At 37.4% G+C, this 26,053-nt stretch overlaps 1 protein-coding gene across 1 annotated transcript in view; it reads left to right on the forward strand.

Annotated features, from left to right (window-relative positions):
• LOC148943395 (uncharacterized) overlaps nt 1–26,053 on the forward strand; it is a 96,284-nt gene that overhangs the window by 35,216 nt on the left and 35,015 nt on the right. The window contains exons 2-4 of the mRNA XM_089100909.1: nt 598–733; nt 16,527–16,688; nt 21,697–21,759. Coding sequence (XP_088957035.1) covers nt 623–733; nt 16,527–16,688; nt 21,697–21,759 — 336 coding nt within the window. The 5' untranslated portion in view covers nt 598–622. The remainder of the gene's footprint in view (nt 1–597; nt 734–16,526; nt 16,689–21,696; nt 21,760–26,053) is intronic.

A 26,053-nucleotide genomic window follows, 5' to 3' on the forward strand; every position in this document is an offset into this window, starting at 1 on the left:
AGCTACAGGATGTGGCCATATATGCAATGTGGGGATTTCCCCCAAGTGGGGGAAATTGGACAACCTTACCAGCTCGTAGAAATGTTCTTGAAAAACTTGCACTTTGCAGATGTGTCCGTGAATTGTGTAATGTTTCTAAGGTTTAAAATTTTCTTTTGAAAGTCTTTGTTTATACTGCGTCATTTCCCCCCTAATTATCGAAGCGAATTTTTCTGGCACTTTACCAATGTTTTTGGATGCTTGATGTTCATTCGGAAATGATAAAAGCTTCGTCTTCTAATTCAAATAGTCCTTTTAAAACATTTTCTTTTGAATAATGACAAACAATGCGGTCTTTGTAATCAATCCCTATTTCCTTGCATAATTTGTTAAAACCTCTGCTATGTGACGGTTGAGGTTTCAAGTAGTTTATAAAATCGACACTTTTTCGGAAGTTTCCCCAGAATAAATACGAAAAAAGCTTTGTTTTACATTTTTTTTCCCCATTCCCAACATTTTTCTACCACCCGGTGCCGGGTCGCTATCCACAAATTTGAAAACGCTGTAATAGGCTACGAATTTTAAACAACGATATTTATATAATGATTCTGATTCCAGGTCTGAACTGCGAAACGATTGAAAAATGGGAAGGCTTCCAGTCAGGACTTATATCTCTGTCCTGTTACTTACACTAGCCCTAGCCGAAGACGAGCCAGATACTGGTCATGCATGGTCTGTTACTCATTCCTCACAGGTACTCTCGTATTTTGGCTGTATAAACTTGTCAGAAACCATTTTGACGAAGTTCAATTTATGTGTTTTTTTTATAGATTTCCGAATGAGAGGGCTTGAATTGTAATTAGTTTTATATTCCCAGAAAATAAAAATTGATGAGAAAAAATTGTAACCATCATAAATTGAATAATTTTCTTAGAATCTAGTTTGGTTGAGCCCATTCGCAAAATAATCTATACCCAAACACTAAAATTACTGTCTGTACTAGCGATTTCCTTCCAGGTGCCAAGATTTTATTGCAAGAATTTTATCATCGGCATCCGCGGCACTCGCCCAGTGTTGCCCGATTCTCATCTGGCATGTTGTACCGCTTGTCTGCTCGCCCAAGGCGCTCATCCGACAGCATTTTAGCCGTTATTTGTATCCGGAGAGTGCCTATTTTAGCAGTGATTATCTGTGCCTGCTTATGAATGATTTGAAACCTGCATTTCAAATCGTACAATCATGATATTTTAGAGTTTGACACGCCCCCTCCCAGAAAGGACTAGATCTCTGTCTTGAAATATATTTTTGACTATACCCCCGATCTGTCCGGTTAATCGCCCTTCCCAGTCCTCCCAGAAGGACTAGGACTCGGACTCCAGAAGGACTAAGACTTTAAGAAGGACCTTCTTAAATTGTGAACTTGGCTATATCAGTGACCTGTCGGGGTAGCCAACTTGAAAATTTCATGTGGTGAACCTCTTAAAATGCCACTGATTTAGAACCAACAAAAAAAGAAGTTCGGTATTGAACTTCAAACCCGCAAAATGAAAAGCCAAAAACTCTTAAAGTGAAACGTATTTTTTTTTCAAGCTACCGCTTTAACCCAAGGCTCTGTATCAGGGCTTATCTGTCTCACTTATACAGATAGGAACCAAAGTCTTGTTTTTTGGGAATCATTTCAATAATATGAAATCTAGTTCTCGTGCTGCCTCTAGTTCTCGTGAAAACTTTAAATAGGGGTGTCTACTCCACCCCGCCATCTCTATCTCTCTTTTTCTTTCTTAGGAACCAAAGTCTTGTTTTTTGTGAATCTTTCCAATAATGTGAAATCTAGTTCTCGTGAAAACTTTAAATAGGGGCGTCTATTCCACGCCGCCATCTCTATCTCTCTTTTTCTTTCTTCCCATCTGCCTCTAAATCATATTTAGCTTAAATCCCAAAACTTTAAGTTCCAAGCCACCCTCCTTACACAGTGATATAATTTTGTCAAAAACCAGCTGAAGGGGTAAAGTTGGAGTAGATTTTCCAATATTGTCCCCCTGCCTCTTAGCAGATCACGCCCCAGTCCTTTCGCCTCGCTAAATTACATCTAACTTGAATCCCAAAAGTCCTAAATCCTTACGAGCAAGTTCCTCTTTTGTTGCCTTCACTCTTTAGAAAAATTTATTCAATCGGAAATTAGGAAGAATGTGCTGGAATAAGGACGTTCGTAGGGGGGAGGGGGCTCAAGGCCTAGCCACATTTCTGAAATTCTAATTCTGAACTTCTTGGTGCCTGCCTGAATTAAGATGATGGTCCCTTAATAAAAACCCACTAGTACCTAACCGCTTTGTTAGATTTTATAGCTGGAATAAAAAGTGACTTTTTGTTCATGAGCCACTTTTCTCAGACCTTCTAAAAGGAAAAGTAATTTCACTTTCAAGGAAATAACAACAGGAAACAATTTGAGGGTAGGAAATGATATGAATACCTATTAAGGCTATGGTCGTTATGATTTGACAGGAGTATCAAAATATTAATTCGCTTTCACGATCATACACAGGTTTGTGGTGGATTTGTGACATATTCCACCTCCAATTTCTTAGTCAAATTTAATATTTATGTTGCATCTAAAATATAAGCAACTATTTCACGTGAAATTTTTTTATGGATGGAGGATAAGGTGGAGAAGGATTTCCGGAAGCGACTAAGGTTTGAAAGAAAGCTATTTCACCAGAAAAAAAAGTGACTTTTCATCTCAATGCTACAAATCTTTGCACTCCAAAACATTAAGCACCAAACCAAATAAAAGTTTACATATTGGGAATTTACGCGGAAAAGAGGTTGTCTTTTGCTAAAAAATGGGGGGGGGGTGGCAGCTGCCCCCTTCAGACCCCGGTACCCCCCTCCCCCCAAATCCCAGTCCCAAAGCTGAAATTTAGTTTTTGCAAAAAATCTTGTCAAAACTAAGATAAGCCTGCATAATTCAAGCATACAGGTCAGTTTTCTTTAATATATCTTTGCCTTTGTGGCACTATCTGGCTCATTTTACATTCTTTTTCAGTCATTTTCACTTGATTTTGGAAAATTGGCTCCAACCCCCCCCCCAAGACTTTGACAAAATTATGCCATTGCCTTTAAGCTTCTCGGGAAACAAGTTTCCCTGGGAAATTTTAACTAATAAAGAAAAAGAAAAGTTTCCCTGGAAAATTTTAACTAATAAAAAAAAAGAGAAAAGATACATCCAGATTATAATCTAAAGCTGATTAATTCAACATAAGATTCATATGTTGTAAATTTTCCATATCAGAGAGTCGTTAAGTTAAAGGTCCTGAGAACAGGTATTATTAGCAATTTGAAAAAAAACCCCACAAATTTGGTGATAAAAAGTTTAAGATATTTGACTTTAAAGCATGGGCCCAACTCGGGCATGCATGCAAATATCTACCACGGGGAGACAGATTATTTCTAGGGAACGCATTTTAAAAATTGATATTTCTTGAGGAGGGACGAGTCAACAGCCTCCTCCTGTTTTTTTCTACCTCCTCTGAAATACCTATTTCTACCTATGAAATTCTATATTTCTACCTATGTTTTTTTCTACCTATGAAATAAATGTGTTTGTACAAATGCAAGTGTCAGATAAAGACCACATAAAAAACAACTAAGAGCACAAGGGAATATCAGTTAAAAAAAAAAAAAAAAAAAGTTCAAGAAATATCATTTGCAAGGATCCCGCTAGGAAATTTTGCCATGGTGGAATAGGGGATTAAGTTTCAAAGATGTTGTTTAGTGTCTTTTTTTTCTCGGGGTAGGCCATTGTCGTCTTTCCCCTTCCCGGTGGTGTCCATGACCCTGTGTCCTTGAACGCAACAATTCATATTTACGATGACCACTAATGGAGTATTGAATGGTTCTTGGTGTTCACTAAAAAACTCTAAACCGTTAGCTTCTTCCTCAAACTCTCCCAACTGATAGATATTAATCCCTGCAAAGCTGCTAAAATAAATCAGCATATTTCTTTAGACTTTTATTTGGATAGATAAAAAAAGTGAAAGAAAGAGCGGATCATGCGAAAGTATGTATTTTTCAAGGAATTTATTTCTTTCAAAACTCTTGTACACCAAATTGTGGAGGCCAGGAATAGCGAAAGTGGGCCACCCGTAGCGTAAAAATGTGCCATGTTTCAAGTGAACAGGCGCGGTACACTGGAAGTGTACCGCACAAGGTGGAGCAAGCGAAGTTCCCAGATGTACATCAGGCTGTGGTGAATAGCCCCTCGCTAATTTCAGCAACGAAAAAGACACAAGTTTGCTCATTAATAGCAATATTCCAAAAAGCGAAACTTTTTCCCGTGAATATTGAAAAGAAATATTTGAACCCGATAATTTTTTTCTCAATTTTGCCGATTTTCAAACAGTTCGTGGTAACGAACTGTAAGTAAGGAGTAACCCGGCTCAATGGTAATAGAAACTCTAAAAAACGGAATTTCTATACCAATAGATACATTAACAGAATCACACTTTAAGGTTGATTTAAAATATATAAGTTTTATCAAGTTTAGTCCCACCCATCAAAAGTTACGCGCCTGAGAAAATTTGGCTGATTTTCGAAAAAAGGGGGAAAGACCCCCTAAAAGCTATAGAACCTTAATGAAAATCACACCATCATATTCAGCGTATAATAGAACCCTACTGTAGAGGTTTCAAGCTCCTATCTACAAAATGTGGAATTTTCCATTTTTACCAGAAGAAATATCACGGATGCGTGTTTATTTGTTTTTTTTTTTCCCCCAGGGGTGATCGTATCGACTCAGTGGTCCTAGAATTTCGTGGGAGGGCTCATTGGAACGGAAAATAAAAGTTCTAGTGCCCTTTTTAAGTGACCAAAATAAATTGAGGGCAACTAGGCCCCCTCCCACGCTTATTTTTCCCCAAAGTCACCCCATCAAAATTTTGAGATAGCCATTTTGTTCAGCGTGGTTGAAAATATGATAACTATGTCTTTTAGGATGACTTAATCTCCCGAATTCCCTGGGGGGAGGGCTGAAAGTTATGAACTTTACCCAATGTTAACATATAGTATTGGTTATTGGGAAGTATATAGACGTTTTCAGGGAGGATCTATAAGGACGCTATAAGGGAGGATCTTTCAATGAAGGAAGTTTTTATGGGGGAACCGATAGTGTTTTGAAGGGGGCGCCGGATCCTCCGGCGTTATTAAAGAAAAAGATCATAAGTTGAACAAAAAACAAGTTTATCAACCGAAAGTAAGGAGTTACACACAATCTTAGAACAAAAGAAAACTACTACGTATATAATAGGATCCATCCCCTAGTCAATGTATAGCTCTTTAAGCCAAATATTTTTTAGTACTTTCATAAGAGCTATTTATTCTAATTAATGGCCTTTGTGATTAAAGGGTCATTTTTAAAGAATTGGAACAAAATTCGAACTTTAGCTTAAAGAGCAAGGTATTGACTAGGGGGCAAACCCCCTAATGTACGAATATAGAAGTTCGTTACGTAAGTTAATTCGTAAGTTACTTATATTTATTACTAATAAAAACGTTCGTAAATAAAATTAAACAAGTTTCGAGAAAGCCATTTAACCAAATAAAAGTAAAATTAATGTGCAGATTTCGTTTTAATTATTCATGTACGAGGAGCCAAAATCAAAATCTGTATTATTTATAAAACATACAAAAATTAAATTAAAAAAGACAAGTTTTTTTAATAGTAAGTTAGGAGAAACGTATATGATTGAAACAAAAAACAATTATACCTTACGCGAAGGGTACTGCCTTCTCGCCTTGGTCTTTACGCTAAAGTTTGACTTTTTCACAACTCCATTATTTTAAACAATAAAAAACTTCAGCGTAAAGAGCGAGGCGTTGAGGAGGGGACACCCCGTTCATATACAAAAAAATTTCTGTTCATTTTAAGTTTTAACGTCGTTCCTTACTTTCAGTTAAAAAAACTTGTTTTTTTAATTTAATTCAAATAAGATTTTGACTCAAGCTCTGTTAAGTCCATTTTTTCAAAGCGATTATGTATAATGTCACTTGAGATACATCCTCATAGAAAATTACTGGTGCTTGAATGCAGGTTTACTTGGCAAATTTGCTATCATAATTTTCTATAAACTATGCTTTAACTGAAGATTGTTTTTTAAGATTAAGAATGTTCGCATTTGAAAAAAAATATATTTTTACCCTTAATTTAATTCATAGAAAAATTAGCATTCGATAAAGCTTCAGCTTTACCCCTGTAGGATCTCGAAAACGCCCTTTATTTCAGGCTTACCAGAACAAAATTTACGTGAACACTATAGTAAAGTTCGTCGTTTAGTAGAAGTCAATTTAGGGGATGGGTATTTCATCTCCATTGAAGCCTGAAGGCCTTCTCTACTATCCGATTTTTAACTAGCATTGGTCGCTAACAATGTTGGTTAGCTCATTCAAGAGAAGCGTCATCTAATAATTCCCAATTTTTTCGCATAATTCATTGTCACAAGAAAATGTAGTATCGGTCAATTTAAATGATGTACAAGAGGCTATTAAACAGCTAAAAAGATCTGAAAATCTTGACAGTGATGGAATTTCCTCAAAATTCCTTTCGTTTGAGTGCCCAGCTCTGATATTACATATACAGTTGCTTTTTCAAATGTGCCTCCCTCAATCTCTGGTTCCCGACAGCTTTCTGTCAAGTCTTGTCAGTTCAGTGTTATACATATAATAAGTAAGTGTGATTTCACTTCGTTTCAATTTGGTTTCCGTAAAACCATGGGTTGTAGCCAGGCACATTTCTTTCAAGCAAACACAGCTAAAAATTGTTAGCTAAAAATGCTTTGTTAGTTCACAAAAACACAACTATTTGCGTAATTATTGCCTTAAAAGTTTTTTTTTTACGACGGTTGAAGCACGGCTTAAATGTTTAGAATTTTGAAAAACACAATTTGGCACTTATAATGATTTCGAGTGAGGCAAGCTATCCTTCCCCAGCCCTTGTATGGATTAGCCACACAGCATTTTGCGCCAAATGATCGATTAGATTTCACACACTCACCTTATAAAGGACTACCTTTCACTCGCTTAAAAGTATACACATGGAAGAGGCTACAATTTAACAAGTCATTCAAGAAACTTCAAGTTACAAAATCTCAAAATTATTACTATAGGAATTACTTATTAGAATGTCTAAAAGGTTCAATGTCAATTTATCACAAAGTTATGATATTTAGAAATGCTATAAAAAGAGCAATGCTCCTTACAGCACTTCTAAATATCATAACATTTTGATAAAAAAAAGTCTGAGGGAGATTTTCCCAAAGACGCTTTTCAAACACTTCGTGGTAACGAACTGTAAGTAAGGAGCGACCCGGCTCAATGGTAACCGAAACTCTAGAAAACGGGTTTTTGATACCAATAGATACATCAAAAGAATCAGATTTCAATGCTGAATTAGTTTGTCAAACGCTAAAGTTTGACTTTCTCACAACTCTTATTTTTTTTAAACAATAAAAAACTTTAGCGTAAAGAGCGAAGCGTTGAGGAGGGGACAGGCCCTTTCATATACGGAATAATTTCTGTTCGTTTTTAAGTTTTAACGTCATTCCTTACTTTCAGTTAAAAAAAATTGTTTTTTTTATTTAATTTTTTAGCTAAAGACAACCTCATTTCCGCGTAGATTCCCAATATGTAAACTTTTATCTGGTTTGGTGTTTAATGTTTTGGAGTTACACTCCAGTACGCCTAAAGGGGGATGTCTATCCTGTAAACTCGATGCCATTCTTAACCATCTTACTTCCTATGGCTAAAGAACACTGAAATGAAAATATTAATACACAAGGCTTGTTTTTTTAAGCAGATGATCAAAAGAAAGCCAAAAACTTGCCGGATCACAATGTAAAAATAACTAATGCCCTAAAGATTTAGCTCTTATTGACATTATGCATAACATCCTCCGCATTTTCATGCCGTACTGTATTCAGTTGAATATAAGCATTTGGGGGATCTCTGAGCTCATTGCAGTTAATCACCGCCATACACCAAGGTTTTTCCATTGTTGAAAAAAATAAAACTGAACTAAAACTAAACTAAAATAAAATGAGTGAAATATTAATTGTCAAAAACAAATCGAAAAGTTCTCTTTTCTTGTTACCAGGGCTGTATCCAGTTTTTTTTTTTTGGGGGGGGGGGGAGTTGCAGAAGGATTTTTTTTTGGGGGGGGGGAGTTACAGAAGTATTTTTTTTTGGGGGGGGGGTGTACAGAAAAAACATAAAAAATGCATACAAAATTGGTACTCTTGCATTATATGGGCCTCTCTAAAAAGTCAAGTTTGGTTAATGCAAATGAAATAAAATAGGATGAATATATAATAGTTTAGAAACAAATTTGAGCTTACTTATTTACACATTAGGGGGGAATGGGGGTAAAGCATTGCATATATTAAATACGTAACCTAACCTAACCTAGGTACATCCCCCCCCCCCGCTAAACCCCAAAAAACAACAGTTTAAATATCGTATACGCAATAAAACCACGCTATCATTGTATTACTGTATAGCGGTTAACCCGTCAAAAACGGGTTTTTCGTGACTGGTTTCCTTGTAAAGGCCCATATAATGCAAGAGTACCAAAAAATTGTTTATATTCATGTTTGTTATGTTTTTACGAGTCGGACAAATATTTTCTTTTTTTTTGGGGGGGGGTCAATCCCCCTCCCCTTGGATGTGGCCTTGCTTGTAACATTGTTTCCCTCGTTAGGCCTAGTTTTATTTGAGAGAGCCGTGGTGGTAACGAATGATGGTTCCAACACTAATAAAATGTATGTAACGTGTGGCGCGTGTCATACGAGGTAGAAGTATGCCACACGAGGCCCGAGAAGGTGTACCGAGTTGGTAGTGTGCCAAACCGTGCCACACTACCTGTTTGCCAAGATGTTCTAAAAAAAATTCAGATGTCGAGTGCCAAGCATTTTGGGGACGGTGCCAGCCGGTACGGAACTGTGCGGCTCACATAGTGTTCCAAGATGTACAATATTTGGTTGGATGTGGGACACCCCTTGGTTTCATTTTCCATTGTACCTGAACGATAGTTTTAAAATGAGAAACTCCTCTTCAGCATTGTTATATAGTGGCTGAAATGGTAAAGTTGCATTACTTCTTAGGAGTTATTATTTCCACCAAGGATGTGTCAAGGGGGTGTACCCCCTCGAGATCCTTCGATTAAAATCCTGGTAAAAAAAATCTTTGTTGTGCTTACCCCCCCCCCCTAAACCCTTTGGACTAATTCTGGCTGCGCTTTCAAGGGCATAAGGTTTTTATAAAAACCTTTGTCGTAGAAATTTTAAAAAGGGCTCTTTCGATTGGAAATTGAAAGGGCTAGTGCCCTCTTTAATAGTAGAAAGTGATTGGAGGGCAACTAACTTCCCTCTAACGCCAACCATTTCTCCAAACACATCCAATCAAAATTTTGAGACAGCCATTTTTTTCAATGTAGTTGAGAGTTAAAGAAATTAGGTCTTTAAGGATGACAACCCCCTCCCCCCACAGAATTGCCACCCCCATTTCAATTGGGTAAAATTCTACTTTAGCTACTTTTGGCTATCTTGGAAAGGGGTTAGGTTAGGACAAAGAAAATGTCAGGGATGAATCTACAGGCTAAAGTATGTCCCAGGAAGTTATTTTTAAGTACCTACCTCAACTCCTTCCCCCTCTAGAGGGTCCTGAAATTTGCCTACATGATAGGTACCAATTGAAATTTTGACAAAACAACATTTTACCTTAATTTTCAGTTATCAGTTTCTTTTTCTCTGGCTTTAGTTCTGAAAATGTAATTCCTGTTATTTGAGTAGAATTTTAAACCATATCAATGTTTGGTAAAATTCTAGTTAAGCTACTTTTTGCTATCTTGGAAATATTTCAATGAATAACTCATAGTAAAAGTTTAGCACAACAAATTTAATCTTACAGAGTCAAAATCTGTTCAAAATTGCGTGCAACTGAATACCACTATACACGGGGCTGTTAGAATGGTGCTTGGTTCAGCTATAAGACTGAGCATTCTCTGCTGGGATGGGAGTTTGGGGAAGTGGAGGGGGATAGCTGCAGCTCATTGCGGATAATCATAGGCAGCGCAACAGCGCTGCCTAAGTACAGAACGATGTTGAATCAATGTATTATTTTTTTTCATATCCGGGCACTTCGTATCGAAGGAGCTGTCATAGAAACTTCGAAAAGGGCTCATTCGATTGGAAATTGGAGTGGCTAGTGCCCTTTTTAATAGTCAAAATTAATTGGAGGGCAACTAGCCCCCCCCCCCGACCATCATTCCCCCAAACACATCCAATCAAGATTTTGAGATAGCTATTTTGTTCAGCGTAGTTGATTTCCAGATAGAAAATATGTTTTTAAGGAGGACACTCCCTCACAACCCTCGGGGCAAGGCTTTTAAGTTATGCCCTTAGGGCATATAAAAACGAAGTTGGCAAAATGTATCATTTATTATTTTTTTCCTTTAGATAAGGGCACTTCGTATCGAAGAAGTTGTCGTAGAAACTTCGAAAAGGGCTCATTCAATTGGAAATTGGAGTGGCTTGTGTCCTTTTTGATAGTCGAAAGTGATTGGAGGGCAAATACCCCCCCCACGCCCATCATTCTTCCAAACTCCTCCCATTAAAATTTTGAGAAAGCTATTTTGTCTAACATATTTTAATTCAACATAGTAATTATTTTTTTGAAGAGGAAACTCCCCAACAGCCTTCAGGCCAAGTGTCGCAAATTATTACCAGGGGTCATATAAGGTTTTTATCGAAGTCTTTGTCGTATAAACTACAAAAAAGGCTCATTCGATTGGAAATTCAAAGGGCTAGTGCCCTTTTTAATAGTCGAAAGTGATTGGAGGGCAACTAACCCCCCCCCCCCCCGACGCCCATCATTCCCCCAAACACATCCAATCAACATTTAGAGCTAGCCATTTTGTTCAGCGTAGTTGATTTCCACATATAAATAATTTTTTTGAGGAAGACACTCCCCCACAGCCTTCAGGGCAAGGGTTGTAAGTTATGCCCTGGGGGCATATACGGTTTTTATAGAAGGCGTTGTCGTAGAAACTTCGCAAAAAGCTCATTCGATTGGAAATTCAAAAGGCTAGTTCCCTTTTAAATAGTCGAAAGGGATTGGAGGGCAACTAACCCCCCTCTCACGCCCACCTTTTCCCCAAACAAAACCAATCAAAATTTTTAGATAGCCATTTTATTCAGCGTAGTTTTAAGTTCTGTAAATGAGGTCTTTGAGGACGAGAACCCCCTCTCAGCCGTCAGGGGAAGGGTTGTAATTTATGCCCTGGGGGCATATAAGGTATTTATAGTGCGCGTTGTCGTAGAAACTTCAAAAAGGGCTCATTCGATTAGGAATTGAAATGGTTAGTGCCCTTTTTAATAGTCAAAAGTAATTGGAAGGCTACTAACACCCCTTCCACGCCCACCATTTCCCCAAACACATCCAATCAAAATTTTGAGATAGCCATTTTGTTCCACGCAGTTAAAGTTCAGGAACTTATATCTTTGAGCAGGGCACTCCACTCAGAGTCTTCAGGGCAAGGGTTATAAGTTATGCCCTGGGGGCATAAAGGTTTTTATTGAAAGCTTAGTCGGGGTAACTTGAAAAAAAGTTCTTTCAATTGTGAAATCAAAGGTGTTCTGCTGTTTTTAATAGTTTAAAGTGAGTTTAGAGCAACTATCCCCCGTCTGTCGCACACCAGGTCATCAAACACATGCAATAAAAATGTTTAGATAACCATTTTGTTCGGCGTTGTTGATTTTCACGTAGAAACTATATTTTTTAGGAGGAAACTCCCCCACAGCCCTCAGGGCGAGAGTTGTAAGTTATGCCCTGGGGACATATAAGGTTTTTATAGAATGCGTCGTCGTAGAAACTTCAAAAACTGCTCATTCGATTGGAAATTGAAATGCCTAGTACCCTTTTTAATAGTCGAAAGTGATTGGAAGGCAACTAACACCCCTTCCACGCTCACCATTTCCCCAAACATATCCAATCAAAATTTTTAGATAGCCATTTTATTCAACGTAGTTTTAAGTTCCGTAAATTGGGTCATTGAGGATGAGAACCCCCTCTCAGCCCTCAGGGGAAGGGTTGTAAGTTATGACCTGGGGGCATATAAAGCTTTTATAGAACGCGTTGTCGTAGAAACTTCAAAAAGGGCTCATTCGATTAGGAATTGAAATGGTTAGTGCCCTTTTCATTACTAGAAAGTTAGTGCAAGGCAGCTAATACCCCTTACCCGCCCACTATTTCCCAAAACCCATCCAATAAATATTATTATATAACCACTCTGTTCCACGAAGTTAAATTTAAGACAATTATGCTTTTGAGTAGGACTCTCCCCCCACAGTCTTCAAAGCACTGGTTATAAGTTATGCCCTGGGGCATATAAGTTTTTATTGAAATCTTTGTCTTAGAAACTTGAAAAAGGGCTCATTCGATTGGAAAATCAAAGGTCTAGTGCCGTTTTTAATAGTCGAAAGTGATTTGAGGGTAACTATCCCCCCTCTCTCGCCCACCCTTTCCCCAAACACATCCAATCAATATCTTTAGATAGCTATTTTGTTCAGTGTTGTGGATTTCCAGATAGAAATTATGATTTTGAGGAGGACACTCCCCCACTGCCTTCAGAGCAAGGGTTGTAAGTTATGCCCTGGGGGCACATAAGGTTTTTATAGAACGCGTCGTCGTAGAAACTTCAAAAACGGCTGATTCGATTGGAAATTGAAATGGCTAGTGCCCCTTTTAATTGTCGAAAGTGATTGGAAGGCAACTAACACCCCTTCAACGCTCACCACTTCCCCAAACATATCCAATCGAAATTTTTAGCCATTTTGTTCCACGTAGTTTATAATTCAGTAAATTATATCTTTGAGCAGGACACTCCCCCCCCCCCAAAGTCTTCAGGGCAAGGGTTATAAGTTATACCCGTGGGGCATATAAGGTTTTTTATTGAAATCTTTGTCGTAGAAACTTGAAAAAGGGCCCATTCGATTGGAAATTCAAAGGGCTAGTGTCCTTTTTAATGGTCGAAAGTGATTGGAGGGTAACTAATCCCCCTCTAACGCCCACCTTTTCCCCAAACACATCCAATCAAAATTTTTAGATGGCCATTTTATTCAACGCAGTTGAAAGTTTTGGAAATTAGGTCTTTAAGGATGACAACCCATCCCCCCACAACCCTCAGGGCAAGGGTTGTAAGTCATGCCCTGGGAGCATGTAAGGTTTTTATAGAAAGTAATGTTGTAAAAACTTCAAAATATGCACATTAAATTAGAATTTAGAATGGCTAGTCACCTTTGTAATAGTCGAAATTGATCCATAGACAACTAGCTTTCCTCTAACACTTACCATTCCTCCGAACATAGAAACTCAAAATTTGATATCGCCATGTTGTTCACCTTAGCCGAAAGTTCTGGAAATTAGGTCTTTTATAGGATGAAAACCCCCATCAGAGCCCTCAGTGCAAGGGTTGTAAGTTATGCCCTGGGGGCATATAAGGTTTATATAGAAAGTTGTTGTAGAAATTTTAAAAGGGGCTCATTTGATTGGAAATTGAAATTGCCCTTTTTAATATTTTAAAGTGATTGGAGGGTAACTAACCCCCACCTCTGCCCATCATGTTTCAAGAAACCTCCAATGGAAATTTTGAGATTTCTATTTGGCTCAACAAAGTTGACATTTCCATAATTTATGCATTTGAGAGTGGCAAACCCCCCGGAACACCACAGACACACGGTATAAGCCATATCCTGGGGGCATATAAGGTTTTTAATGATAGAGTTGTCGTAAAAACTTCAAAAGCGGTCATTCAATTGGAAATTGAGAGGGCTAGTGCTCTTTTTAATAGTTAAAAGGGATAGGAGGGTAACTAACCCCCCTCTCACGCCCACAACTCCCCCAAACACATCCAATAAAAATTTTCAGATAGCTATTTTTTCAACGTAGTAGAAAGTTCTGGAAATTAGGTCTTTGAGGATGACAACCCCCCTTGCCCTCAGGGCGAGGGTTGTAAGTTATCCCCTGGGGGCATATAAGGTTTTTATTGAAAGCGTTGTCGTAGAAACTTCAAAAGGGCTCATTTGATTTGAAATTGAAAGGGCTAGTGCCTTTTCTAATCGTTGAAAGTGATTGGGGAAAGACTAACGCCCCTCTCACGCCCACCATTTTCCCAGATACATCCAATCAAATTTTGAGATAGCCATTTTGTTTAACGTAGTTGAAAGTTCTTGAAATTAGGTTTTAGAGGATGACAAACACCCTCACAGCCCATAGGGTAAGGGTTGTAATTTATGCCCTGGGGGCATATAAGATTTTGTTAAGGTTTTGGGGGAATATAAGGCTCACAACCCTCGGGGCAAGGGTTTTAAGTTATGCCATGAGGGCATATAAGAACGCATATAAGAAAGTGATTGGAAGGCTTGACATTTCATAGTAAAGATGGGGGTATAATTTATTATTTTTTGTTGTTGTTGCTGTTTAGACCAGGGCACTTTGTATCGAAGGAGTTGTCGTAGGAACATCGAAAAGGGCTCATTCGATTGAAAATAGAAAGGGCCCTTTTTAATAGTCGAAATTGATTGAATGGAAAATAATCCCCCTCCCACGCCCACCCTCCCATTTGACTTTATGTTTAAAAACTAAATGTTGCCATAAGATTAAATCAAAATGCACTGTGTTAATGCTAATTCCCAATAAGGCATCTCAGCAGTATCCAAGAACGACTGAGGCCATTATGTTCAAACTTTCGGGGCTACTTCTGCTCTTAAAATTTAGCCAAATCAAAATAGCGCAAATGTATCCAATCTATCAAAGAAAGTAAACATTAATTTTTGCTAATGGTATCAAGTTTTCCAGTTCAGGTCAACTAGAGGAGGTATGAAACTAAATTAAACACTACTATTTGTGTCCAGATTTTTAAGAGGGTTTATGTAGAGGGTAAGAGGCTTTATGTAAAAATTGCTGAAAATTTTTCTCCAGCATAAAAATAGCAGGCCAAACTATAAATTCTTAAAAAATGAAAAGATTTAAAGTAGTATTTTCTTTTTCTCTGAAAAGACTATGTCAATATAAAACGAATAGAAATTAATTAAAAAAAATTTTTCCACGAAATAAGATTTCAAAGAAAAGTAAAGAACTCCATTAAACATAAAATGAGCAAAAATAAAATCAAATAATCTACCAAGCGTGAAACTACCACAAATCAGCACCGATAAATAATTGAAACACTAAACGAACAGAAATAACAATAAATAACCGAGTCAAACTCAAAACGAGCGGAAATTAACATAAGTTGGGCTCAAAACCCCTATGCCTTCCCAAGGTCAGAACATAATTTGCACTTTAATGAAAAAAATACAAATGAATGTGCATTGCCAGTTTAATATACATATACTGATATTTAGTAATCAAAATGTTAATATTATTTGATTTATTAAAAGTTATGAAACTAAAAACATTTATATTTTTTTCAGTAAAGTGCAAATTTTGTTCTGCCCTTGGGAAGGCATAGGGGTTTTGAGCCCAAATTATGTTAATTTCTGCTCGTTTTGAGTTTGACTCGGTTAATTATTGTAATTTCTGTTCGTTTTGGGTTTCGTTTATTTATCGATGCTGATTTGTGGTAGTTTCACGCTTGGTAGATTATTTGATTTTATTTTTGCTTATTTTTGGTTTAATGGAGTTCTTTACTTTTCTTTGAAAAATTTATTTTGTGGAAATCTTTTTTTAATTAATTTTAGTCAAAGCTTGATCACCAGTACTTAATTTTATGTTTATTTAATGTGTGTTTATTGTTTATTATTTATTGTGTAATATTTTGAATTTAACCTAGTAGCGTCTTCGGTAAATGGTAACTTTTCTTCAGTAGCACTCGAATAAAATTCTTGCCCCCCCCCCTAATGAAAATCCTGGTGCTACGCACCTGCCCCTACCCCCCCCCTGGATACGGCCTTACTTATGCCACAAATAGCTTTATGTAATTATATTGAATTAAACAAACCCAGGAGCATTATGATCACATGTAGAATACCCAGGTAGCATTGATGATTTAGTACTTTCGCATTATATGGGCACTTATAAAAAGTCAAGTTTGGTTAATGCTAATGAAATAAAAAAAAGTAGGATGAAAATATAATAGTTTATAAAAAAATTTTGGGTATATATTTGCAAATTAGGGGGGTGGGGGGTAAAGCATTGCAAATATTAAATACGTAACCTAACCTAATCTAACCTAACCTAGGTACCTCCCCCCCCCTTAAACCCGAAAAAACAAAAGTTTAAATATAGTTCCCAGGGTGAGAAACCCCTAAATACTTGTTTATACAAATCTTTGCTTTTGTCGAGTGGATGCCTTGGGTTTTCGCGATTGGTTTTTAGAAGTGCCCATATAATGGGAAAGTACCGATGATTTTAATTTCCTTTGGCAACCAGGTTTAGATTCTTGTCTTATTGCTTTTAAGAGGTTAGTTGTGATATATTCTTTTTATGTTTATTTTTTTCAGGAAGTTAGGCCTGCCTATGTTCTGTTTAGGGCTCCAAGGCTGAAGAACTTCCCAAGATTCCCTCTTCTGCCTAACAAGTCTGGATTCAAGCGAGAGGCCATAACTCCACAGTTAAGCAGAAGACAGGATAACACTTTGGAATTTCAATTTCAACAGCCACAGGTAACGTCTCATATAAAATGCTGCTTATGCAGTTAGTGCTGCTTATGCTGCTACTGCTGCTTATGCAGGCAGTGCTTATAATACTCAACCTGACTAGTTTATCCAGTATTAAATTTAACTTACGCAAAATCCAAAATCCACACTACGCTAAATTTCCTCGTCGAAAAACTCGACCAACCAAAACGTCAGCTCAGTTAAAATTCAACGGACAGCAAAATCAGTTCTTTCTTTTTATGTATGGAGAGGGACCTTTTCATCTCGGTTCTCCCAAAAATTTTGAGCTTTTCACTATTTACCGAAATTCTAGATGTTTTTTTTAACAATTTTCAATTTTTCCTATAACATCTTTGAATCATTTCCTAGGTGCATACCTCAAAAAAAAAAAAAAAACGGTTTTAGTAATTTCCAGTATTTACGTAATTTGGTAATCTTTTTCAGGAAAATTTCCACCATCATTTTGACGCTAAACATTTAAACATTACATTTAAAGATTTAAACAAATATTAAACATCCGAAAACACTTATATATTAGGTAGGATATTGAAAATTGATTATCATTCCTTCAAAGCTCAATTTTGAAATTGTTTTAATAATATCAACACTTTGTTATACTTTCCAAAATCACCAGTTCCATTTATTGTTACTATAAGAAGTAAAACCAGTTCAACCGGGTTATGATAGAATATCTCTGGAACGCAGATTCTTGTTTGTGAAACAACAGCTTTCACTTATTTCGTAAACACGTTCCATGTTACATAGCTACTTTGTAATCAGGGTTTCGAGTTGGGGTAAATTTGCACCGTCTTGGCGCGTCTTTGAGGTGATTGCAAAATTAGTTCCTTAAATCAGTGCATTTGTCGTGCAGTTATAAAAAAGCTCCTTCGGCACATTTTACTCGAAAATCGTGGTTTCATAATATTTTCGATTTTATTTCTGCTTTTTTTATTTTTGAACTACCAGGCAGCTGGCAATAACAACTGCTGATAACAGTTCCAACTGTAATTCCGTAGTAATTACAGTAGGAATTTCTATATAAAAAAATTCCGCTTGGGACGTGTCATTTTTGGGTGAATGTCAGGGGAGAAATGGAAAATACAACTTTTAAAATTTTTCGTACGAAAAAAAGAGGAACAAAGAAAATCAATCAAACTAAAAGACTGAGCAACAACGATAATAAGTTGATAAGCAGAAAAAAAAACAGAAAAAAGAGGACACACCAGTGCTACTACCCATGCAAAAAGTGATTTTCTTTGTTGTTAAAGGTAGGAGGGCTGTTATTTTTCTGAACAAAGTTTTCGGCAATGAACAGCTAAAATATGGTTGTTTTTTTAATGGGATAAAGAGCCCCAAGTGGGTCATTGACCTCTATCTATAAAAAAGTGGAATTTGTATTCTTTCCGAGAAGGAAGAAGACTTATTTTTGTTTTTTTCTTGATTGTTTATTTTTTCCCCGAGAGGGGTGAAGTCAGTTTTTTTAAGGATTTCTGAAGATTAGGAATTATACTTCTCAATTCTGATTTCATACTTCTAAAGAAAAAGTGAGTCACTCTTCTTATTTAAACAATATGAATATTTTATATATTATTATATAGCAACATTTTTTGCATAATGATGAAAGTCGCTGGTTGCCAACTTTCGAGAAATGTTCAGGAGGTGGCGAACCCAGGTTGTTGCGTGAGGAAGCACGCTAAGGTTGAAGTGTCTCACCTGTGTCTGAAATAGTGACTCTCCATTTTGAACACCTGATGATATAGAATGATCGATCCCTCGATCAAAAATCTCAGTTGCCGAAAATCACAGCAAATTTATAGGGTATAAAATAGCCTTCTTTTTTTGTGAGATTGACAGCAAATTATTAGCATATTGCATAATTAGGAGAAAGCAAAGAAAACAAAATCAAATATTGGAAACCAGATTGATTTATATAGTATATGAATTTTAATCTTGAATAGATAATTTTTCAAAATGTGGTTTGAAATTCGGGTACCGTGAAAATGCTATGACAGCGGCCTGCTTTATGTAAACTATTATAACTATTAATATCTTCTAGATTACTCCATCAATTAGAGTTCCTAAATTGCAAACGATTTTTATCTAACATTTAAGATTAATCTCTGTCTTCATTATGGCTTTTTTCGGCCAAGTCGGGCAAGCGAAAACAGCTTTTTGTTGATCAGATTTGATACTTTCCAAAAAAAGCCACTTCTGATCTAATTAGCCCAACTTTCGTGCCTTAAAAAGCCCTAATGGAAAGTAGAGCTGCCGGAAAAGTCGAAAAGCACCAGTGGCTTCATCTGAAAAAGCCACAATAAAGACATAGCTTCACTTATACTTGCATTTTTTTTTCAGCCACCTGGAGGAATCCAACGTAATCCTTGAGGGTACCTAATTCCTTTGTCCGGGAACCCAAAATAAACTGGGGAATTTCCTACTTTCTTCAAGATGGGTTATCAAAAAAACCCTTTAGTCCATTTTTATCAAACTGGGAAGGGAGGGGGAGGTCCCATAGACAGGGGTCGTCGTTGTTCAGAAAACTTAGTGGTCACATACAAAGGAATATTTAGTTTTTTAATTTATGGACTTTAAACATACGTGAACATAAGAAAATCAAAAATAAAAAGTTATAAAAATGAAAAGGCATGCATGAGTTAATAGCTAGTAAGATAATTATGTTTAACTGATAAAACAGATAATAAGACTTAAGTTACATTTATTTTCAGGGGCTAGTGAGGTAGCAGACCTTGATTTTGACTTTGAGGGAGGTGGTTCAGGAAATTAAGAAGCCGATAAACAGTATATGAGCTGATGCACACTTTACATGTATGCTTATCTTGTAGAACCATGAGATCAAGCAGTGGCAGATCCAGGGGGGCGCCCCCCTAGTTTAGTATAAAGTAGTGTAATTTACTTAATTAACTCAAGTTTCCGTCAATTAAGCTTGCTCATAACGCAAGTTTATCGGATCAACCTATTTTGTCCCCCCCCTAAAAAAATCCTGGATCCACCCCTGAGATCAAGGAGCGGAAACGACATATATCCTGGTGTCTTTCCTTCTTTGTGTAATCTATGATTGATGAAATATAGGGAGGGAAAAATTTACTTTTAGATTAAGCATACTAAGGAAAAATTTAAGTGGGTAATATTGGTTTGAGGAAATTTTTTACTCTTTGGAAAGAAGGAAAAATCAAGAAAATATTTGGGAAGAGTTAGGACGAAGACAGTTCCTTTTTTAAAGTGCATTTTGTGGAGGAAAGGGCCATATCCGGGAATTTTTTTCTCGGGGAGTTTTTTTTTTGGGGGGGGGGGTTACAAAAAGTTCAAAAATGCATCAACAATTTGTTTATATGCATTTATTTTAAGTTTAAAAAATCAGACAATTTTTTTGGAACCCCTTCCCTGGATACTGCCTTGGTGGAGAAAATTTATATCTTTTTTTGGGCCTTTGCAAGAAATTGAAAGCGTTAAGGGGATTTATTTTCCGGTGCTGCTTGAAAGGGATGATCTTAATATTTATAATTTTATATAAAGGAATAGTATTTTTTGGATATCAGGTTTTTGAGATGGCTAGTCTGCTCGGGCATGATGCCCAAGGTATCTTTGTAGTATTCTTTTGATTCTGAAGTTAATATACATTATTGTTCATAATTATAACAGTAAATATTTTGTAGTATTAACCATGGCCAATTAGGGCTTTTAGATCAATAAATTTACTATGATAAATATCTTATGTAATATGCCAAATGAAGCTATATTATTATACAAGACTTGTTTTTTTTGTTTTTTTTTAGTTTTCTTTTGGTATGAAATATTAAACAAAATTGTTTCTGCAAAATACGTATAAACCTCATTTTCACTATCTGGTTAAGTTAAGAAAATGTGAAATTAGGGTTGGCACGGACAGGTAATAACTTTTAACTATTTGCAGTATATTTTTTACAAAATAGTTAGTTTTAAATACAACTAAAGGAATTACTTTTCAGTTCAAAGAGCCGAGTTGTACAACCAGGAGGAATAAAAAACTTGGAATTTGTTATTAAGGGATAGAAAGCACTTTTATTCAATTTGAATTTAAAACTTCATTCCCGTGAAACGATAATATGAAACCAAAACAAGAAGAAAAATAAGCTAAAACAAAGAGAAGGCAATGCTGAACACAAAAGGCTTTGCTGATGCATGGAGGCTCAGACATGGAGGTGACGAAAAACACTCACACATAGAACTGCAAATCACTAGATTAATCGGTAAAAAAGGTCACGCGTGTTTGCTGGGTTTCTCTGGGCCCATTTCCCCATATATTTAATGAAGTTTTTACATTTTGCTTTAAACTTTGTTTGATCCACTCGTTTCCTGTACCGTTTAAATAATTTAGTAAGTTTATATCTAGTAACATTTATTTCACTAGTATAAGAAAAGAAGAATCAAGCCATATTCCAAAAATTTTACCTGAGGGTAAATACCGACTAAATTACTTGACTAATAACTCTCGTCAGTGATCCAGCACAGAGAGAAACGAAATTCTGCCTCCAATCCCAACGGTTCTGGGTTGGTCTAATGCCTGACTTTTTCTATCGCTAACTATCACTGAGAGACAGTAACCAAGACTATCCCTCGACCTTAAGTGAAAAATTATACGAGGGCCCTTCCAGACTTGTTTGCACACAATTACCGTCATGCCCTATATATATATATATATATATATATATATATATATATATATATATATATATATATATATATATATATATATATATATATATATATATATATATATATATATATATATATATATATATATATATATATATATATATATATATATATATATATATATATATATATATATATATATATATATATATATATATATATATATATATATATATATATATAATATATATATATATATATATATATATATATATATATATAATATATATATATATATATATAAATATGTTAAATATGTTAAATGCGTTTTGTTATTTTTTTATAGGCTATTGTTTTTTAGGTTCCAAATTTTGGATTTCCTTTTGGTGATTCAGATCGAAGGAGAGAACAGTTTGAAAATCAAGTAAGTCCGTCCTGAAAAATCCTTACAATATATTATTTTTTAAACAAAAGCTTAGAATCAAAAATGCCATGCATTGTCTCTATAATTATTTAGTAAATTAATTATACCTTTATGAAAACTTACAATGGCAGTCTATGAAACTGAAAGTGATGGTCAACTGTGAAGACAGCAATTGGAACTATTATTCTTCAAATTCCTTTGTTTTAAAATTATGAAAATAAATAATTTAAAGAACCTATTTTTTGCCAAAATGATGCTAGTCATATCATGTTGGTTACGCCAGTAGCCACTTTGTTGAGTGCAAAACTAATTAGCAGAGTATTCTTACTTGACTTACTTGACTTAAGTCCCGGCCGACCTTTGTGGCTGTGTTGGGGCTTCTTCTTTTCTGAGCAAATGATGAATGTGGCGACGGTAGTTCGCTCTGTCAGGCGCTAGACGAAGTAGCTGGGGGAGGTTATGGGCCGGAAAATTGTCTGCCCATCTCTTACGAGGTTGGCCGCTGGGGCGCGTGTCGTGAACCCGTTCTTCGAATGTGATTTTTGGAAGCTAGTTGGCCGACATTCGCTAGATATGGCCAAGCCACCGGAGTTGTTGGGTTCTGATCTGGTCCATGATGGTGCGGGGACAAGGGAGAAGTTTTTGGAGGACTTCATTTGAGACTCGCTCAGTGTAGGTAATCCCCGCAATGCATCTAATGCATTAAGTTTCAAAAGCGGAGATCCTTCACTTATCATCAGCCTTTATTGAACAAGTTTCACTTGATTATAAAGCTATTGAGTATAAAGCTATTGGAATCAGGGTCTCCAGACACCCGCATAACCTTGGTTTTGGCTGTATTAACGACCATCCCAAAGGCCTCGGTTACTGAAACTAGTTCGTCGGTATCAGCTTGGAGTAGATGCTCTTGACTATTGATTTTCTCGATGTCATCTGCGTGTGCCAGTTTATCGATAAGCTTCCCTCCAATCTCTGCACCGTCAATAGTTTCAGCAAATGATAGCGCTGCGTTGAGGAGTAGGTTAAAGAGGTGGGTTGGCAAGAGGCAACCTTCAAAAATGCCCGTTAATTCAGAAACTCCTCTGTCATTCTCTCGGGCGTCTGGACTTGGCTGACGAAATGTGAATACATGTCTCTTATTAGGATTACTATGTTTTCAGGGGCTCCATAGTGTAGCAGGATGTGCCATAATCCATCTCGCCATATCAATTCAAAAGCCAGCTTGAAATCGATGAAGAGTAGTAGCAGCTCTTTCGCAAACTTGATATACTTCTCCATCATTTGCCGAGTGGAGAAAATCTGGTCTATGGTAGAGCGGTCTTTTCGAAGGCCTGCTTGGTATTCCTCTAAGATATGGTTTTTCAGAGATTTCAGACGGTCAAGGAGTATTTTTGTAAGATTCTTCGCCGGTTGGCTAGTTAAACCTATTGATCTGTAGTTGTTACAGTCACCCTTTTTATAAAGGGGGACGATGGTGGCTTTTGTCCAAGATCTGGGGAAGTGGCCCGTTTCCTAGACACTTGTTATGACTTTGTGATAGATATCGACCAGTTCTTCTGGGCCTGCTTTTAATAGTTCTGACTGAATACCATCCTGGCCTTTGGCTTTATTAATTTTTATATATTTTATTGCTGAGAGTACTTCATCTCTTAGTGGAGGAGGGCTTGGGTCTACTGGGTACTTCGGTAGTGGGAAAGATAGTAAGGTGTTCGGGTCGGGCGTTATTGTGGGGTTCAGTTTTTCGCTGAAGTGATCCTTCCATCGTTCTCGTTTTCCTTCGGAGTCCGTGATTGGGAGCCCGTGTTTATCTAACAGTGTAGGAGCGGCCGAGGACTTCTTTTTTGACAGTTCATTTGACAGATTTTCTTCTACATGAAGTGGATATTACTTTTTTGAAAGGCTTCTTCACACTCACGACATTTCTCATTGACCTGGTGTCGTAGAGCTTGCCGGATTTTCTTTTCTACTAGGCGCTTCATCCTCTTGTACTCGTCCTTGCTTTGTCGATCTAAGTTGTTAGGATGAGCGCGTTTCTACACACATTGATCAGTAATTTCGTGGGTGATCAATCACTTATATGAGTGGGTCGGGATTCCCAAGATGTTACAAGTAGTTTCTCTAATGATGATATACTTTTGTCAATGAATTGGTCATTTTCTTCAACTGCTGAAGCTTCCAAGGGTTGGATGCTCGACAAGTTATTTGAGAGTTCTGTTCTAGACCTAGTTCTTGTTTCTATGATTTTCAGTAGACCGACAAGATAACTTGGTTAGATTTCCTTACGCGGTTGGGGCTTCTGAATGCGCAAACGGAGCTCAGACAAAACTAGCACGTGGTCCGACTTGAAGTCACCAATGGCTATGGAGACTGTGTTCAGTACTGATGGTTTCCATCACTTGCAGACAAGCATGTAATCAATCATATTTGCAGTACAGCCGTCAGGGGATCTCCAAGTAACTTTCCTTCGTTCTCTATGACGGAACATGGTGTTCGTTATGAGAAGTTCGTTATCCCGACAAAAGTCGATGAGCATTTTACCCTTGTGGTTCTGCCGTCCATGCCCGAACTTGCCCGTGACGTCTTCAAGACAGTTATTGGAGTGTTCGTCAATGGCGCTGAAGTCCCCAAGCACGAACAGAGCATCTTTCTTGTGAGCAGTGTCAACGGTGTGTTAGTGAGCAAGTTGGCGATAGTTTTCGGCTTCTTGATTATTACAGAACGAGTCTGGGGCGTAAACTTGGATTATGGTCATGTTGGCAATGAATTCTTTCAGACGAGTGGTGATAATACGTTCAGAGACAGGATGGATGGCGAGAAGAGACTGTTTGGCTCGTTAGGAGAGTAGGAAACCGACACCAAGGTGGTGAACTCCACCACTTCTTCAAGACGTGATGAGCCTGATGTCGTTTGTTCTTTCTCCTACTGTGGAGGGAAGGTGAGTCTCAGATAGTCCAACGATGTGCTTGCGGTGACGGCTCATATCGTTCAGGACTAGTTCTCTTTTAGCTGGTATGGCTAGTGTGCATACCTTTATCGTTCCGAATCAGGGATATTTTTTGGGGTTAGGATAAACGAAGTCTTCTCCGACTGGAGATTCGTTAAATGGGATAAATGATCGTCGGCTGCCCCGGCCGCGGTAACAAAATCATTTTCATTATGCACCATCATCATCAACAATATCACTCTCGCAATTTGCAATTCTGGGTCTCATACCGTCGGTTACCCCGGACGCGGTAGCACCGATTCTTACTTTCTTAGTCGTCATTTTCATCATTAATATTTAAGAGAAGGAGTTTCATGGCTAATTTGTCGGGGTAGCGGTAAGCCACTCCTCTCTACACTTAGCAGAGGCCATTGTCCATGCAGCTGGATCGTCTGCCCTTCACAGTTGTCCCTCTAGGAAGGGATCTTCCTGTTTGGTGGTCTGCGATGCCGAGCAATTTTCCCCCTTTTGCTGGGGGAAGGTGTGTAACCGCCAGGACATGTCCACACGTCGGTGGGCCCTGCATGGCTTACATCAGAGGGGCCTTCCTCCTCCGCCTGTATTTCAAACCCCCAGGCGAGGATGTCCCATTTTTAATTATGGACCCCCAGGAACTAGGTCCCCCTAGGTCCGTGCCTTCTATGAAGGTATCCTACATATGTTTAGGACGTTCCCCTATCCGCCACCTGGGGACGCTCTGAGTGGCTCTGAGTGGTCTGAGCGCTCTGGGGAGGCCCCCTACTAAGAATATGACTCAGTAGGACTCAGAAGTTCTTAATTCCAAACGGTTAAAAATATGTGGTCTTGATCAGGCCCGTATGCAGGATTTTGTTGGGGGGGGGGTTGACACAAAAAAATAGAGAAAGGTATGAACAGTTTGTTCATATACACTTTTGTTACTTTTTTACGAGTTGGACAAACATTTCAACCCACTCCCCCCTTTTGGATATGGCCTTTGCCTTGATCAAGGTTACTGATTAGAGAAAATAGGCTTTAGACTTGGATTTGATACCTGTACCTGTGTTTGATGCAAAAACTAGGTGGGCTCACCCTAACTCCCCCTGGATACGGCCTTTGCCTTGATCAAGGTTACTGATAAGAGGAAACATGCTTTAGACTTGGGTTTGGTATCTGTATTTGTGTTTGTCTTGACCACAAACGGTAAAAAATGACAATTGTAAAATGAACCAGAAACTGAAACACTAAAAAAAAAGAAAAAATACAAATTGGTTTCTGTTTGTCATATTTTCCCCCCCAAAAATAGAAACGTCCTGTTTTTACCTAGAAAATGGCTTTTTTAGTACACTTTTC

The sequence above is a fragment of the Artemia sp. Qi Xiang Cuo genome, chromosome 15, assembly GCF_049724085.1.
Source record: "Artemia sp. Qi Xiang Cuo chromosome 15, ASM4972408v1, whole genome shotgun sequence".
NCBI classification, from domain to species: Eukaryota; Metazoa; Arthropoda; class Branchiopoda; order Anostraca; family Artemiidae; genus Artemia; species Artemia sp. Qi Xiang Cuo.